Source organism: Nipponia nippon, unplaced genomic scaffold (assembly GCF_047370975.1).
Source record: "Nipponia nippon isolate SJK-2023a ecotype South Korea unplaced genomic scaffold, ASM4737097v1 scaffold_24, whole genome shotgun sequence".
NCBI classification, from domain to species: Eukaryota; Metazoa; Chordata; class Aves; order Pelecaniformes; family Threskiornithidae; genus Nipponia; species Nipponia nippon.
This window is the reverse complement of record NW_028262341.1, coordinates 4,771,393-4,790,527: the sequence shown is the minus strand read 5'-3', so window position 1 is coordinate 4,790,527 and position 19,135 is coordinate 4,771,393. Positions and strand designations below refer to the sequence as shown.

Sequence of the window (19,135 nt, the reverse complement as noted above, 5' to 3'; positions counted from 1 at the left end):
AAGCAGACCACATTTAAAAAGAAATACAGAAAAGCTAAATATAGAAAGGACAGTCTAATAGATAAACCTAGATCTAGTTCAAGAACATCATCCTTGGCCATACAACAAGGACCTCAGTATTGCATCTGAAAAAAAGTATAATGCTTTCTTGATTGTTTATACATTTACTGCAGTAGCACCTAACAGGTCCAGTCAGAGCAGCCAGGACATGTTCAGAAACTAAAAATATTCACTGATGAGAGTTACAGAGGTAGTATTAGAATGAGTAAAAATAAAAGCTCATAGAGCCAAAATTTAACATCACTTTATTAAGTAGAAGCACGTCTAACCTTATTGAAACCAAGCATTTTTGTAACTTATTACTCCAAGTCTCTCCAGTTCAGCAGTTAACCTTCTACATTTCCAAACCAAAAATGAAGTCAGCTTATTCTTACCTGATCATCAAGCACTGTTAAATTATAAATCAGCATTGATCTCCCAGGGGTAAATGTAATATTTCCCCTAGCTGGACTTAAGTCTTCTTCAGCTGGGTTTGGTCCATCTTCTATCTGCAAAGAATTTATTTTTACAATAAGAAATATATACAACAGGAATACAAATCTAATACAAGCACAATAATCAATATACAGTGTGTGATGTAGATAACAAATGACTACCTATTCAGTCACCTCCTACTCACAGGCACATATATTTAGCTGTGAAATCTGCTCTTTTGTGGTAGATGGAGTAAGTCAGAGTAACCACTCTGAAGAAATTATGTACTGCCAGAAAAAGAGGAAGAAAACTTCCATATAGGCCTATGAGGACTCTTTGGTATCTACTAATGCATAATTGACTCTTTCACATAACAGAAAGGAAATTCATTCTAATTTAATTTAAATCACTAGTATTTCGTAATAAGTTCCAAGACAAAATAATAGCAGTTACTGGTTTTGTATCCTTGACTTGTGATATTAAGGATATTACATTTAATAGTGAAACCTAAAAGACTACGAAGCCACTTAGAGGCAATATGGTGATTTTTTTTTAGAAAATCTTGTAAATTTTTTTCAACATATGTATATAAACTACATTATGAGATGGACCTGATTAATTGTGCAGATATTAAATTTGTTGGACCTTAAAACAAACAGATCTGCAATAAATTACAGAGATAATCTCATTCTGTACTTTAACTATACATGCTATATTTAGTATGCAATAAAATCCAGCACAAATCTTTTCAGATTTTGACAGGTCTAGATTAAAGCCTTGATGATGTGTAAGACCAGTCAACTGATAAAGAAATATCCATATGGAAGAATTTATATATAATTTTAAAGTATGTAATAAAATTGGAGCTAGATAAAAAAAAAAAAAAAACTAATAAAGGCAATAACTGTATCACATTCAAATCAAATACATCAATAACAGCGTAAATATTCAACATGAGTGGTTTAGTTTCTGGGGATTCAAACGGCAGTCTTACAGGTACAGAATTTCACTAAATACTGAGCTCTCATACTTCCATGTTCAAAGTTGGCACAAGCAGTAAAGATTCACTCAGATGTTCATTTGTAAAATAGATATAAAATTTGAAGAAGTATTAAATAAGACATTTCTTACACACTTAATACACAGTTTTCTAGTAATACCAACTAATGCTGCCTCCAATATCTTCCTAAATGAAAGAGAATACTCAGTTTTCTCTAATATCTCTTAATTTTTCCTCAAATTAAACAGTCAGATAATTACAATATTTTCCATTTGACAGGTAATACCTTTCCATTTCATGAAACAGATTTAACAAATGTAGACATAGGTATTTTTCCCCTCTTTCACTTTTATAAACATTTTGATAAGTTATGATTATGGCCTCACAGTTTCATCCAACAGACTAAGGCATGAAGCCTTTTTGATAAACTCACCTCAAAAGTTATGATGACTGTCCCATAGGTTCCCCTCTCCCTAATTAGAGTGAGAGCCAGAAATTCATTTCTGCCCCTGGGCTCATTCACTGTGATTAAGGCAGACTAATGAGGAAGAAAAGGGACAGGCAATCAGGCACAGATCAAATATCACAGCAGAAGGAAGAAACTGTTACCATAGAAATACCAAACTCCTACAGACAAGTTAATCCAATCTGCAAACCCGTCCACTGATGGCATACATTTCCTAGCAACCAATTAGTTCAGCTAATAAAAAGCTTGAAAGATTTCAGATAAAAAAAATATCATAAGTTATGCAAGTAGTGTGGGGGTTGTTTTGTAAATTAACATAGTCAATACACACAAAGCACTGGCATATTAGCACTAGTATTTATAGGAGCTCCTAACCCTGTTTAAAATAGGTTTTCTCCATTAAAAAGTAATTTGTTAGATAACTAGCTATAAATGGACTCTGTCTATCAAACTGTTGTAGGTGAAAGATTTCAAAGAATTACATTAATTCAGGGAGCAGCATGGCTTAGTACCATGGTGCTAAAAGTTTGCTATGCTCTTGTGCTTTTTCAGGGAAGTCCTCTACAAAAATTATATTGCCGCAATGCTGGCAGTAAGATACAGCTTCTCTTTCTACTAATGCAACCTCTGTATAATTGCAAATATCCTCCACACCACTAGAGTCATGCCAGTGTCTTATCGCAGAAGGTGTTATACAATGCATATGTCATGATAGTGTTCTCTCAGCTTGAGAGTTAAGTATAAAATTGCTCACTAGAGATGGGAAAACGTATATATTCTCAAGACTTCCAAATCGAATATTTAACTTTCCTATGGTATTACTCTTCAATTCTTCCATACTATATTAACATCTTGACTTACAGATGAGGGGCAGTGAGACTGAACAACTTTTTAGAAGTTTTATATTTAACATGAGCAACATAGTTATTTATCCAAGTGTGAAGGTCTCAGGCCATGTCTCAACACCTAAAATCGTATAGAAGTATTAAAGCTGTATATATGTATGAATTACATACATAAGTATTAATTACCTCTAGAGATGTTTTCAAAGATGTAACTCACAATCAGTTTTCAAGGGATTCAGTTGAACAACTAACCAGCATCTTTGAAAATTTCACCTTTACGCTTTCTAAATTTTTCACATGTACCATATAAAAAGCCATACCATGTTAAAAGAAATTATTCCAAAGGCATTGTCATTTGATAAGATTGTTACAGTGACAGATTTGGGTGAGCCAAGCTTTATCCTTGCAGATGGTTTCTAAAATTAACAAAACAGAATAAGATATTAAATATGGTGATGGGCAAAAAATATGCATTTTGATTTTATTGTCTTTTAAAAGTAAATATTAGCCTATGACAAATTGTATGTCTTTTTATTATATACTGCAATGGAAGTTATCTAAAGCAATAGAATGCACCAAAATAAATGTAATTACTGAGGAAATACACTCTATAAAGTCAACAACAAATTGCTTGAAACAAACTTTGTAAATGATTAATCATATTTTGGCAATCTATTAATCACACTATAGCACAAGGGAACTAGGTATGAAGCATGTAGCACTGCCAGGAACTCCCAAGTTGTTCTTTTCTTCCTAACATTTGTATAAAACTGGAACTTTGAAGCCATTATACTGACATATCAGCTAAAGGAAACAAATCTGTACACTGTTGTAAAAATGAGCTACTACATTTACAAATCAAAGGAAGAAGGAAGGGAAAATATGCATTTTTATATTCCCTGCAAACATTCCCTGAGATGTGTAATAATTGGCAAAAAACCATACAATTTATCTTTACTGAACTGACATCAAACTTAGTCATGAACTGTTACCCCCCCAAAAAAGCGAATGTGAACTCTTCTCTTGTAGCACGACTCCTGTGAACATATGAAGACAATATGTCTCCAGAACAATATGAAGACACGTATTGATAAGTATTTTAAAAATTGTTTGTTTGTTTTTAGGTAAGTCTTGTTTACCCTCTGCTTCTGGAGGGCTGGAAGTCATCCTCTTTCTTTTGCTACTTCTACCCTCTCTTCCAGGTACAGTCTGTGCAGGAAAACAGGAAAGGCTAAGAGTCTCTTCACAATCTAACTCTTCCAGGCTCTAGTACACCTTCAAATGTCCACAGTTGAATGTAGTGCCCACTGAAGTTTTAGACTATGTCTCTACTGCACAGCAGCATCACATAGAGACACCCACAGGAATGGCAAAACCTTCTAAAGAGCAGTAAGCACCATCCTGGCTAGTCTCCAGATCTTAGTTCTTACCTATTAGGATTCAGACTCACAAGCAGTATGACTACATTGAAATCTATGGGATACCATTAATTTATGTTAGATTACCCACTGTTTTCTGGGGAACAGATAAATTGAAAAATTGAGACTCACTGGTAATGTCAAGTAAAACGTGAATGTCTCATCAGCCTCTGGAAGATCGTCATCACAGACAGATATATACACTGTTCGGTTTGTTTCTGTATCGGGTATAAATGCAGCTGCATATGTGTCAAAAAAGTCTCCTGTGTTTTCTCCATCAATCTGCAACAAATACACAATTGAATGCCACCTCCCTCTTCCCCCACCGTCTTCTGTAATATTTTTCTTGACTCATTTATCAGACTATATACACTCTTTGCACATAATTCTTACCACAATTTCCCCTGCTGTCATACAGTTTATTTCCAGACAGAAGGTAGAGATAATAGCCCCTTGTATCCATGCTGAGTAACCAGGAAAAAACAAAACAAACACAACACTTTCATAGAATCATAGAATGCTTTGGGATGGAAGGGACCTTTAAAGGTCATCTAGTCCAAACCCCTGCAATGAGCAGGGACATCTTCAACTAGATCAGGTTGCTCAGAGCCCTGTCCAACCTGATCTTGAATGTTTCCAAGGATGGAGCATCTACCACCTCTCTGGGCAACCCGTTCCAGTGTTTCACCACCCTCATTGTGAAAAATTTTTTCCTTGTGTTTAGTCTAAATCTACCCTCCTTTAGTTTAAAACCATTACCCCTTGTCTTGTCGCAGCAGGACTTTATTCAGAACCATTCATGACTTCCTTCCTTGCAACTGGGTATCTTTTGCATAATGCACCATATGACCAGTTTTTTAATGGAAAAGCTATGCCTAGCACAGATCTGTATACCTGATAATACCCTACCTGAATTAAACTTACCTGAAGATGCAACTTCCCTCTGCCTTCCTGTGTCACTCTAGGGACTAGAATGAGCCTAGGTGTTTAACTTAGATTAACATTTTTATTGCCAAAGTTGGCAAGATGTAGTCTTCTATAATCAACAGCCCTGCTTTCATTTCAGTCAACAAAAGAAAATCCCACTGATTCTACTGTACATAAGGTGGTTAGAGGAGAGATTGCAAAGTCTGTAGTGTCAAGTTAAATTTACAGTTGGAAGCTGAGACTAAATGGAGAGAAGCAACTGAACCAGCATAGCTGCCACACCTGAAACTACCATTCTTATAGGCACTAAAGGTTTGAATGAACCATTGTGGAAAAGGTTATTTTTCGTTTGAGAACAGCAAAATTAGAAGTTCAGTGAAGATGAAAAAAAGTATGGAAGGTATTTTTGTGGCTCCCACCTATCATTGCACATATTGGCAACTACTTTTTACATACCTGAGCCAACACTAAACATACCAAAAAGCTCTTACAAAAACAGACTATAAACATCTTCCTAAAAAAGTGCTCAAAATATTCATGTTAGACACAAAATTTGGAATTTCAGGTCCTTAATAAGGAAACTAAGTTACTTTGCTTGTTACACCTGTGAAGAGCACTAGTTTCAAAGTGCATCACATTTTCTCAAGGTTTTCTCCTCAGATGTTAATAAAGTGTGAAATCCTTACAGATCAATTTCTATTCCTTGTGATTTCTAAGACATGTATTTTTCATACTTAGTTACAGGAGAATAAAATATTGTGCAGGAACATAGACAATTTCTTTTGTCTACAGACTGCAGAAATCCATAAGCAGTATCTCTTCTCTGATACACTGCTGTGTTCTTATATGGTACTCATACCACATAGCATCTTCCTCCATACACATATGGTATAGCACGTTCTAAGGAGTTCAAATTTTAAAGGGAATATAATCGAGATCATACCTAGTAACAGCTAAGAAATAAAGGAAATAATGTAAAAATACTAACTCTGATCTCCCAATTAATTGAACAATGTAATTTTAAAAAGTCGTACGAAAATCTGACTCAAACAGTGGAGTAGCTATTAAATTGCAGGTTCTAAAGTAATCTAGAAAAGGAAAAATTGCTATATATACACATTTTCAGTATGAACTCACAGCCACAATCAAAATCAAACAAGCATATAATTTTGGGCTTCTACCTGAGCAGTAGGAGCTGTCTTCTTGAGGAGATGTTTATACCATTATTTTGAAACCATTGATGCAGCCAGCAGGAATTTACCCAGTTAGAGAAACAGATTGTTGCTTCTTCAAAGGGAAGCATTGCCCCAGGGAAACACCACCCTCCTTTTCACTGGCTTGATAAAAACATAGGCAACATTCAAAACCAGAAAGATATTAATATTTACTGAGAATATAACTGGCATAGTTTCTTACCGACACAATTGCTGTGATGTTAGCAGGAATCCCTGTCCTTTCAATTACAAGACGTATAACAGTTGTACTTGTTTCATTAACTACAAATTCTGTTTGTCCACTGAACTTCACTTCTGTTTCTCCAGATGTGAAATGAATGAGTAATGCTAAAAGCAAATAAACTAATAAAGAAGCAGAGGGCATCCCTATAGAAAAAGAAAAGAATAATTAAAAATAAATTGTGAATCTAAAATATGTAAAATGTTCTCCGTCGACCTTACCAATCCAGGCAACCCTTCTCAACCCTCCAAATATTATGATTATCTTGTGAGCTTCAGAAATGAGATGAAAGCACGGACAGGTCTCAGCTATAATCAAGTCAGATAATGTAATTATCATCTATACCTAATTCTATATTCATAATTTTCATCTAGTGCTTTTCTAGACAGTATTTATCAACTTTTTTCAAGTGGAGGAATAAGTAACTTCTTTTAAGAAAAAACAATGACATTGACAATATTGTTTTGATTTTCAACCAACAACTAATTAGCTTAAAGGCTGACAGTTCTATTTCTACTTTCTTTGCTCTCTTGATTCTCTTTAAAAATAAACACGAATTGGAAGGAAGTGTGAAGGGTTGGGTGTTTGCAGTCATCTCATAGACCATATTCTGACATCTTATGGACCATGAAATGTTCTTCAACATTTGCATATTTACTTGAGAGTCTTTTCACTGCTTCTCTTATCCCATGATTCTTTCATGTTTTCTTCTCACAGAGAATCACTGTGGCACATTTTAATGCCATCGTAACCTTTGCACAGCCAGACCTTTATCTTTATCTGTTTCTGCACAATGTGTAATTTTCTTTTCTGTTAGGATAAGACAGCTTAAAACTAAGGTGGTTTATTTCTCTTAGATTAGAGTTCAGTTATGTAATGTCAAATCCAAGTTTAAGTTCCAGTGAAGTCATCAGGTGTTGATGCTATGAAAGAAACATTTTTAAGAGTCTCTGGCACAACAAATTGGAAACAGCTGCTATGTTATGCAGAGGCTTATATCATACAGTGCTGACCAGAACTGAGAACTTGGACGCTGGATGGAGCAGATTTCTGTCATAAGGATCTGAGCAATTTTTGAACAAACCAAGAGAACAAAGTTGTGCTCTAAACAACAAAAAGCATTACAGCATGGATCCTTAATGGAATTAGTTCTTTCAGCAACTTTCTTTTAATCTGTAGTCACTATTTTATAATGTTACTTTTAAAAAATTCTGTACAAAAGATACAAACAATATTTGTGTAATTATACATATAAATAAAATGTCACTTTGCTTAAAATTATGCTTCCAAGTGCTATGCTTATCAGACAAATCTGGTCAATGATGGCTGGATAAACTGCAGAACATATATTAATATTTGCATATCAATACTATTTAAGCTCAGCCATGTTTGAAAAGTACTTGTTTCCATTATTTATGAGTGACAGTAAATGAATATTCAGTCAGAAATAATGGAAACAAGTACTTTTCAAACAGAAAATGTCATGTGTATATTGAAATGTATTTTTGTAAAGTGTGTGTCAAATTTGTAATCAGAATACATTTGAGGTCCAGTGCAGATTCTGAGTGTTTCAACTACACAGTCTGGTAGCTTCAATTTTGCACTGAACAGAAAAGAAGACAGCCTTCAGACCACTAAAATTAACACAGCTTCAGAAAGACTTCAAGACTTTGATTCATCTTACAATAAATTCTGTCTGGGCAAGGGTCAATTCTACATTGTGAGGACTTGAAATAAACTGCTTTCAGGCAAGTTAAAGAACAAAAATTATCCACAGACATGACATATCAAATAACTATAAGTTGTAAGCACAGTCAAGAAAACTATCAGTGTCTCTTGAAATTCCTACAAGCAAAGACCAGTGAGATGACAAAATTAGCTGATTTTAATTACTTGTAATAAAAAAATCACCTAGTTCTACTGAATATCACAGAGGGAACAGGCAAGCAATGAAAGTAAGTGCAAAAAATCAGGACTAGCCATTTTCCCTATGAAAACAACTATTGATTTTACAATCTATTTGAACAGTGTTTTGTTATTTCCACCAAAAATGTCACACAGTAAAGTAATTTTGCTGCAGAATTTCATATTGCTATAAACTTTTATTACCATGAACACAGTCCTTCAAGATATGCATGGCTCTTATTGAGAATTCAATTTGTAACAGACTTTCAGGAAAAATGCTTGATTCCTACATATCTATCTATTTAGTAATTCTAGTGCAGAAAAAGCTTACAGTAGGAAGCAAAGATAAAATATGTCTACATAAAACCCCTGGGATTCAAAACTGTCAGCATTTCCAAAGCTGACTGTATTAACTTGCAAGATGGTTTTGGTTTTTTTATGTGGAGCTGCTCTGAAAAATACAAACCTTCTAAGTTGTCTAACCATTGTAAACCCTGAGACAATTACACTGTCTGCAGATGCAGGCATCATCCACACTAAACTGAGGAATTTGTTGACCTTTTAGCTTCAGCTGTTACCTTGTCATAGACTTCGCAAATACCTTCCCACGGTACATGCTTCTAGTAAATAATACTGAAAACATGATCCTTGAGGGCAAGATTACAAAGTTTAGAATTACTTGAATTCTATTACTTCTACTAGAGAGCATTCTGAAACTATAGGATTACTGCTGTGGAACAAGAGAGGTTTCACAATCATACCATCAATTATTTAGCTGGTGTGTATTCTTCCTTGTTACGTTATTTGTACTAAGATTTACTTTGCACAGCCTGCCAAAAGTAGTTTTTAGTCTGTTTATATAACCTCAACTTTGAAAATCATGATTATTTTTAAAAATTGATGTAACACAGTAAAAATAACATAAATCAAGACTTAGAGAATGCAGAACAAATTTATTCAAATAGCCAAAAAAATATCATAGGTCACAGTATTTTATTTTATTAAATATGAACTCACTTTGTAGAATAAATTCCTATATAAATTTATACAGTAACACAATCTGTTCCTTATTAACTGCATTGCATAAAGTTCAGCAGAAGCCTTGGCAAGATCAGGAATTAAAAGACCACTCTTTCCCACTTCCCTCACCCCAGTATGTCACTGGTGAGTTTAATTTTTATTTTTTTCAAGTGAAGCTGAAACTCTAGTCCTTGTTCACTGCTAAATTTTGGTAAACTATGCGTTTGGTGCATTCAGTACTCCCCTCTGCTTCAGCTAAATATTACTGAGTTCAGTTCTCTCAATCCAAGATATTCAGTCAGACTTTAAAATAGACTAATGGGTCAAAGTAATTTAAATATTTTTGAAACAACAACATGCAATGGAATATTATACATCTTCAGAGTATGTACAAGTCAATGGACCAACTATTCTGTTACTATGTTCTGACTAAAGCCATTTCAAATAACAATGTTTAGTATCAGTGGTAGCTTAAAGCAATCCTATGTACTGAGGCCTAAATGATGTTTGTAAGGGGTTTATAATAACAGTTGCTGGCATCAAAAACAAAAGAAAGTACCTCTCAAAAAATTATCTAGACATTTTAATGGTATTAAAGAATCTCAAAGTCAAAAAATCACATTCTTCAACCATACAATTAAAAAAAAAAGTTAAGAAATCTAGCTCAGAATTCTGAGTCATGATCCCAAACTAACATTTTCTTTTGGTCTGTGTTTTATTGCACTTTCTGAAGCGCATTTGTATTTCCCCCGAAAACACAGAATCCTATTGTAGAACTCAGCAGAGCATATACTGATTCCACACAGTAATTTCCACAGTAATGTCACAAATTTTGTGAAGAATACCATTTCAATCTATTGCCCAGTTGGAGCCAAGAAGATATAGGCTTATGAAACTGGTGTTTCTCATAACTGATGAATCACCAGGATTAGCTTACTTTTTCCGCTCAGTTTCTGGAACAAATTTCAGATGAAGATTTTAAAGTTTATAAAGAATGAGTGGTCTTTTCTGCAGACTTCTGTGAAGAATGAGAAGTCTTTTCTGCAGATTTTTACACTGGTTTCAGAGCTTAATAAATCAAAACCCTTAAGAATTAAAAGATCTCCTGGCTGTTTTCACTGAAGGGTGAGGGAACATACAGACTGGTGGCACATGGAGCAATCAAGAAGGCAAATGAGAGGGCTGTGAAAGATTTGAAACCTGAAATGAAATGAACTTAAAATGCCAGATATGGAATGGAGAATGGCAAAAGAAAGGGGAGTTCACTAACAAAGAAGCAGATGGAACGAGGGATTAAGTACTCTGTACCTCAGACTGGTGCCTCAGGAGAAGAAACAAGCAGGTATGCTGAGGCAGCACCTCTCCCACTCAGCAGCTACAACCTGATTACCACTGTGCATCTTCACTCAACTCATTGTAGATTTCTAAAGTCCACTGACACAGCACAGCAGAGCAAGTGTAAAGCCTAGTGCACTTTTCACTGCCTGTCCTTGTCTACTCCCTGTGATTACAAATACCCAGCCAAGTAGAACATTAAAAAACTGGCATGCCTAGTACTTTGCACTGAGTACAGCATTACAGCTATCAATGGTTGCCAGAGAGAAGTCTATTCACAGCAGAGATGTCAGCACCCAGCAGCATCTTTGGGTGAATACAATGGGAGAGAGATACATGTGCTCTTTCATATGTAAAGAGGAGATTCTCTGTAGTACACAGGAACGGCACAGAGCAAGAAGTTTCACAAGGTCATTGCCCTTGCTGCACCTGTTGTAGAAAAATATTAAAAACTGCATATTTTCAGCGTTTTTATTTTAGGCATTCTCAGAACCACTGAAATTTACAACAGTATTGGAGAGCAACCTAGGAAAGCAACAGGAATTATAAAACCTTTGATTTACTAAACTTCTTTCTATGTTGTCATGATCCCAAATTAAGAGAGAAGTATTTTATTTCAGACTGGGGTTTTCTTTGCCTCAAAGTTCCCACAGTCCACACATATGAAAGGAGGCCACAACAGTTGTGTCTGCAAAACCTAGCATTTGGATAGTGGGTATTTCCCACATCTGCTCTGTTGGTTGTTGTTCCTTTTTTGGTTTGGGCTTTTTTGTTTAGATGTGCGGTAAGTAAGTCGCTCACTCTAACAGAGACTGGAAAAGAGAGTGTTCCAAAGGTACTATTTCAAAATAGTATCTTCCTATATGCCTTTTTTGTCTTCAACCTGCTTCAAGGTGGATAAAGCATGAGAATTATAGTAAGTCACAATGAGTACTGCTTTGTCTGCACCCCTGGACTGAACTAAATAGTTGCAGCATTTGGGGCAAGGGTCTGTCTCACCAATTTCTATGCACGTTATTCAGTGTCACTGGATGCCTTTGCTTTCAATTCTTCTCTAGGGTTTCCTGTCCTCCTCTCTACTACAAAGACATTTCAGGTACTTGCCCATCATTCCCTTTCTTATTACTAACATTGGAAAGTGCCAGTCAAAGCAGAGATGCCGACTACTAGGTGCTGAAAATCCCTTGATTAGCTTTCACTGTCCTGAAATTTTTGGGCTGAGCTGCTTACTTACCTACTCAGTACTGCTGCCATGACAGAACAGTACCACAGCGCAACTTCAGGTGCTAGGAAGACTTATCTGCATTTGAGATTAATGACACTGCCATCAGTCAACGATTCTCCTGACCATTTGCTTTCTAACAGTTGCGATATTTAAAAAAAAAATCTTATTATCTATGACAACATGTGTCACTGGGAATGGCCAATTTAATGCAACCTGAACAACATCTCCATATGAAAATTCTTGCTCATTCAATTGCATTCCCTTGAAAAAGGCACGAATCCTTCAACATACACATCTTATCCTAAGGAGGAAAAGATGCTTAAGCTGCTTGCCATTGTATTTATATTTACTAGTCAGAAAGATAAATCTATATCATCATAGCCAGGAACCAATACTGAAAGCAGTAGATCTGCAAGCTGAGGCCCAGACAGAGGCCTGATGAGAAATCCAAATAATTTCATCCTGTTATTAGAGGTCACTGAGAGGTAAAAAGTGTAATAGGCCTAGAGTACCCCTTGTAAGTTTTCTGGGGGCTTCTTTTCCTCAGAAGAATTTGAGTGGATCTAAACTACATCCTTAAATTTTAAGTTCTAAAGCATGTAATCATCACTGGAGAACCAAGTTTTATCTCTTAAGCCACACAATGCTAAAGGCTTTCTGCCTGCTCTGCCTGTTCTCATCCTGAGCAGGGAATAAAGGGCAAAACTCTCAAGCAGTGCTGAATCCACTACTTCTGTTTGCTAGCAGCAAGCAGAGAGAACACAAGCCTCTTCTACAAACATTTGCAGTTACCTTATAATTTTCTGGTCAAACGGAGAACCAGACAATAATTTTGACTAGCTGTAAGATCCAGATTATTTCTACTCAGAATCCCTCTAGTGAAACGACTTGGAGTTATTAAGGTTACTTTATATTTAGAACAGAGATCAGAGTCTAATGTAAACAAACGTTGGCTGAAATCTGCTGAATGTTAAGAAATACACCAGTAAGAATCTGAATGTGCCCTAATTTGTACCAACAAAACAACACTGATTTCAGCTGCAGAACTTCTAATTTATGTCATGTAATTGATGAAAATCTATCTATATGTAGTTCTAACTATATACTGTAAAAAAACAAGATACTATTTTGGAATAGCTCCACTTAGCATATAGTACACGTTTAAGCAAAAGGTAAATGTAGTTTTCAGCTCTGCATTGGAAATCCTTTTCCACCTATGTATTTCTAATGAAAACAGCAGACATCTTTCACTAATAGAAATTATTCTACAGGATTTTCCAGAACCAGCTTTTCACCTAGCCATTTTGCTCCAAGTAGGGCTTGAGACACTATAAGCCCTCATACTCTCTCTCTCTCTCAGTTTCTCGCACAAAAAAGCAAGCAGACTAAAGACACAAAAAACCCCACAAAGAAAACCAAAATGAAACAACCCAGCCATGAAGATGCTTAGCAATCCCAGCTCGTGTTTAGTGTAGAAATAACTGCACAAGATCAGGCTCTTACACATATGGAACCAGAAATCCAGCTGAGGAAGGTCTGCAGGCTTCAGTGAGGAACATCCATTTATTCTACTTCAGTAAAGATCTGAAGTTTCACAATAATTTCCATTTGTATCTCTACTTTGGAGATTTCTCGCATGTCCTCAACACTTTTACTTAACATATTTTTAGAACGTGTGAGTTGAGGACAAAACTAGCATAGCTTCAAACACCTAGTACTTGCCCTAAATGAAGTGCTATGGCCTGAATGAACAGCATATCTCAGAAGAAGTAATTATGGTCTTCTGCACTACAGTGGTTATTTTTCTCATACTTAAAGCAAAAAATATAACAACCTGTTTTGCAATAGTGCTTCACACATAATAATCTTGCAAGACAAAAAATCTGTAAGGTATAGAACACCAAATTACAGCCTCACAATGGGGATTAGATGGCATTATTTCAGATATACTGACAGAAGAATTATTGTTATCCACAGTGGATTCTTACAAGTTAATATGCATGTACGAGACAAACAGAATTTTAATGTGTTGCCTAATTATTAGAATAATCGTGTCAGTGAGTTATTCTTGAGTTCATAAAACTGTATTATTAAACATGAAAATTTGTATCAACTATATATATTAAAGACATATATCAAAATAAGCTTCATCTCTACAGTTAAATGTATTCATTTTTTATTAGATTGCAGTAAAGAATGTTGGTTTTATTAAAGATCTGTATTTTACAAAGTCTGCCCAAAGACTTCTTTCTGTAGAAGTAAAAATATATTTGTATCATTTTCAAGAAGATGATTAGCATGGGGCCCTCACTCTAATCCACACTGTGAATTAATTTCTTAAATCTGGGCAATTCGTTTTTAAATAAAACACATGATAAAGTATTTATGGGGTGAACAGAACTCCCCAAGCAAAATTTGTTTGGGTTCAAAGACTTTTCACACTACCCTTATTATGCATTGTGCTTTCCTTGGCTTTCTAAACTTTTTAACCTATGTCACAATTTAATAATCACTATTTAATAATTATAATCATTCCCTTATTAACTGGGTATTTCTTTTCGTTCTTCTAAGGCACCCTGTAGTTCAAGACAAGGAAATCTCTTTGTTGATTAGTTATTTAAGACCAGCAACAATAACTATGCTGGAAAGAAAGGTGCTTTGAGAGGATTACACAGAGCTAGTTCTCAACAGCACCAAGCCGAGAGCAGCAAATTACAAACCCAAGTACTTCATTGCATGTAACCAAATTGGCTGGTTGAAATGCTAATTGCCTTTCAGCAAAGCTAAAGGCAGACAGGGGACCCTGTGCTTCAGAGAATGACAAGCATTTTTTACCCCACTTCTGCACCATTGTCTTGCTGAGAATTATTCAAAATCTATTCATAAAGGTAGCTCTTTTCCTAACCTTTAAAAATGTGGGAAATTTCTAAAGCTCTGACCAATACCTCAGATCTGTTGGTCTGCCAAACCCATAACAGATGGCTGAATTAAGGCCATGTTAAATCCTTAATGAAGCAAAGCTTGAAACAATTCAGAGCAGTAACATACTAGACCAGTCCAGGACAAGTGACCAAGGAGAACAAAGTTCCTTTTGCCATCTGAAAATGAGAATCGTAACTGTACTCTAATAAATCTATATGAGATACAAAATGAAATAACCAAACAAAAATCTCTTGCTATACAGAAAGATATTGCTATAACATTCTAGAGGAAATTTTGTCTTCAACTTGCTAAGAAATCCACAAACACAAAAGCTGCGATGAACATGGAAAGCATCTTCTCTGTTGTTTAATTTTGCCAGAGAAATTTTGCCTGTCAAATAAGCCTGTTTAAATAAGTACAACTTTATCTTAATAGCAATCTTCATTTGGACTTACAAGTTATTTCAGTAAAAGGAATTTAAACAACTTTTAACTAGTTTTATAGGAAATATTCATAAGCCAATCTATGAAACGATGTTTTTCATATTTTAAGCGTATTTCAGAACTCCCGGTTTCCAAATTCTTTCTGCAAACAGCCACAAGTTCTCATGCATGGAGTAAACTCAATCTTGAAAATGTTTAGACACAAAGTATTTTCCAGTGAGATTATTCACTCAGAGAGTGACTTAGGCAAGTGAGGCTTTGCAGAAATAGTATAATTTGTAATTCAATAACTTTTTTCATAGTAAAAAAAGTTACAGTGCATCCACGTGGAATAAGATAAATGGCCTCTAACATTGATTCCTCCTGTCAATCTTTATTTTCTAGGAAACAGTAATATAGCTCCTATTAGACAGACATAATTCTTGAATTTCTGGAACTATGACAAATGCCTATAATTGACAGCAATGGTTCTGTAAGCTTTGATTTGATGATGGACATGTTATATAGCATCTGAGTCTTAATACACACTGAAAGAAGTATTCAGGTACTATGTATGCTTATTTCTCGTGAGGAAAAGTGTTATATTCACCATTTTATACAACAGTGACTATATCTAAATAGGCCAGTCTTGTAGAGCTGAAACGCAAGCACAATTTCTACAAATGAGAAAAACCAATCAATAGGATCACACGTGTAAAAATAGTTATGTACGTGATTATATCTTTCGGAGGTCAAGGCCTAATACTCCCTGAACAAAGAATTCCAGCATATTCTTTGTATTTTCTCTCACCTACCTACATTTTTGTATTTCTTAGTGAACAACTGAATTGACCCAATACCAAGAACACACTGGAAGAGGCTGGCCAAGAAAGAAACAAATCAGAGAACAGTGTTATCCAGCAACAGCATGAAGCTAAATTGCATCAGAGAGGCTATCTCAAATAATAACAAGAGTCGGACATAGAGTTTACTGTTTTAATGCTTCCAAAAAAACACCTTAGGCTAAAAAACTTCAGATGTAGTTGAGACAAATTTTAATTCTCCCTTTCTTCGAAGTGTGATGCAAGGACATACTTTTCCATCAAGTTTTCAATTAAATGTTCTAAAATTAAAGTTTTATTAAGCTTATAGACCATTCCTATGTACTTCTAAAAATAAGATCATTAAAAATGACCTCATCGTTACCATGTTGTAATTCTGAGCAACTACGGTAGTTGTATAACAATATCAAAAGTGATTTGTGGGTAATCAATAATTTTCTCCTGAATTGCCATAAATTGTTTGTACCCCATGACTGAGATCCTTACAGACTTCTGTAGTGGTATTCTTCTTTAATGCTGTACACTAAAGGTATATGCTTTCATAGCTTTTCCAATAGTTCAGTTTCAGTCATCATATTCATGTATTAAGTAAAATATGCATGTAAGCATTTGCAGACTTAAGCGCTCATATTTTTTTTAATGGAATTGCAAAAGCAAATAAAACACTCCTGGAAGACAATAAGTTTAAATAACAAAATTCCATGTATATTAGAGGTTTTAATAACAGGTTATGATTTAGACCTGATTCTGAAAATTTCATTCAAATAAAGCTCACAACAATTTCCAAGGGAAGTATTGCACTGTAGGTTTGAATGCATAAGGATCAATCTCATTCACTAGTATCAGTTCTTCAAAACTCATCCAGTATTATTTTTCAACCTTAAAAATGCTGACAGCAGTAATAAACTGTCCAGTATTAGTACTCACAAAAGCAAATATCATTTTTCCCATTGATTTCCATATGACCAGGACACAGACCACGATTACAAGCTAATAAGCATGTGCTCCCATTATTGATGTTAATTAGTTCACTCAGATGCAAATTTACTAAATACCATTGATTTCTTCATGTGAAGCTATTAAAACACAAAAGTGTTATTAGAAAGCTAGTAAAGCACAAAACTGTATGTTAGAAATCAATAACAACATAAATATTAGTTATAACAACAAATTAGAAATTAAAAATTGTACACTCCTGAAATACGTTAGCTTTTACATTGTCAAATATTTGGCCATTTCAATTCTAAGCCTAATACACCACAAATTATTTCCTCAGGAATCGGGTTCTCTCTTCCACGTGGAAACACTGAACACATTTAGTAGGAGAAAGCTTGTTTTAGGCTTAAGGGACAGACAGGCTAAATATATCACATTCTACCTTCAGTTATTAAACTGCCCTCATGGCAGATTCTCAAAATGCTTAGCATTTAACTGAAAGACTCATTGTAGAAGATGTGTGCAAAGTATTATCAGAAAAAACACTTTCAGCTTCTATATAATGAATAAGGTTTTTTTAAATCACATGTTATTTCACATCTGCCCTATAAAGCAATTATAGACTCATCAAAAAACAATGACTGATGTTTGGCAAGCAGTTCCATATCCATTTGATCTTAACTTTATCTGGGCTAGCCAGAGTGAATTATGCAATGTCTCATGCAGAATCAGCATATCAAAAGGAAGAAGCACAAGCAATATTTCCAGTTGTAATCACTTACATATCATGTTTTAATTATTAACATGTTTAAAACTCATTCCTTATCAGAAGATGATTTGAAAAATATATTCTTACTTTTAACTCACTCTCCCTTGCAATACACAATGCATACACAGCTCCTCCACTTCTTTTATTTTCACGTAATTTAAACAATCAAATTAATGTTTTGTGCATTTTTGAGAGTTAAAAATTGCCAGCTAGGACACTTCAAACTGAGTTTCATCCTGATATGATCACCTGAGAACAGGATTTTCCATTGCAAAGACTATTGTCTCCACCTGCCCTGCTCTGCAGAGCAGAAAGAGGAGCTGCTGGAACAACAGAAACCTTAGCAGACTCTTACTATCCAGCAGCCACTCACGGGTGAGCGACACGCTCGCTGTCTGCTGCTGGTTAAACCCTGTCCCTGTTGCAACAGGTGCTGCTGGCAGAACCCCCCAGCTGGACCGCAAACATCTCTGCAGCTGATACAGGATGCTTCCAAAGCAACTACCACCTCAAACAGAGAGACAACAAACCTACCTAGACCCGGGGACATGGACATCCACGTCTTCTGGACTCAGCCAGCCGCCTGCACACTCTCTGTCACTCATGCATTATGCATTCCCTTCTCCTACTCCTCCCTCCACTCTGCGCAGCGTCCAGTGCTCTCCTCCCTCTCCTGACTCCCGCTGCCTTCCCACTGCTGTGGAGATAAAAGGGGGTGGGATGGAAGAGGACAATTTTTTTCAAACACCAGCAAATGCCCCTGCGCTGCTGTAGTTGAGATAGAGCTAGCCCCTCCAGTCACTGCTCCAGCAGTTCTTCCACTTAGCTAGGACTGCACTGTTTTATTACTGGAGGCAGCAAAACTGGCAGGTTTTATTACTGGATTACGACAGATTTTGGATTCAAGTCCTCGGCTGCACCAGGACATGCAGCTCATCTTAATTCACAGCTATTCAGTGTTCGGCAGGGAGAAACAACTTCCAATCCTAGATCAAGCATTCTGGACTCAGTAATTTCTCTAATATCAAATTCACATTTTATGGTCACCACCATTCCAAGCAAATCCTGAGCCATGGCACAGATACAAAGACACAAAGGTGGCACTTGGACATTGCCAGTGTTGGCTGCCAAGATCCCCAATTCTCCCATTTAATGGTAAACAAGTGTCAAAATT

At 35.6% G+C, this 19,135-nt stretch overlaps 1 protein-coding gene across 1 annotated transcript in view; it reads right to left on the bottom strand.

The window, feature by feature from the left end:
• ADGRV1 (adhesion G protein-coupled receptor V1) overlaps positions 1-18,689 on the bottom strand; it is a 286,915-nt gene extending 268,226 nt beyond the window's left edge. Inside the window, exons 1-6 of the mRNA XM_087761398.1 lie at positions 18,496-18,689; positions 6,547-6,731; positions 4,336-4,485; positions 3,106-3,201; positions 1,908-2,012; positions 435-548 (exon numbers count right to left, since the gene is read on the bottom strand). Of these exons, the coding sequence (XP_087617524.1) occupies positions 435-548; positions 1,908-2,012; positions 3,106-3,201; positions 4,336-4,485; positions 6,547-6,731; positions 18,496-18,517 (672 nt within the window). The 5' untranslated portion in view covers positions 18,518-18,689. The remainder of the gene's footprint in view (positions 1-434; positions 549-1,907; positions 2,013-3,105; positions 3,202-4,335; positions 4,486-6,546; positions 6,732-18,495) is intronic.
• Positions 18,690-19,135: the final 446 nt, after the last annotated feature.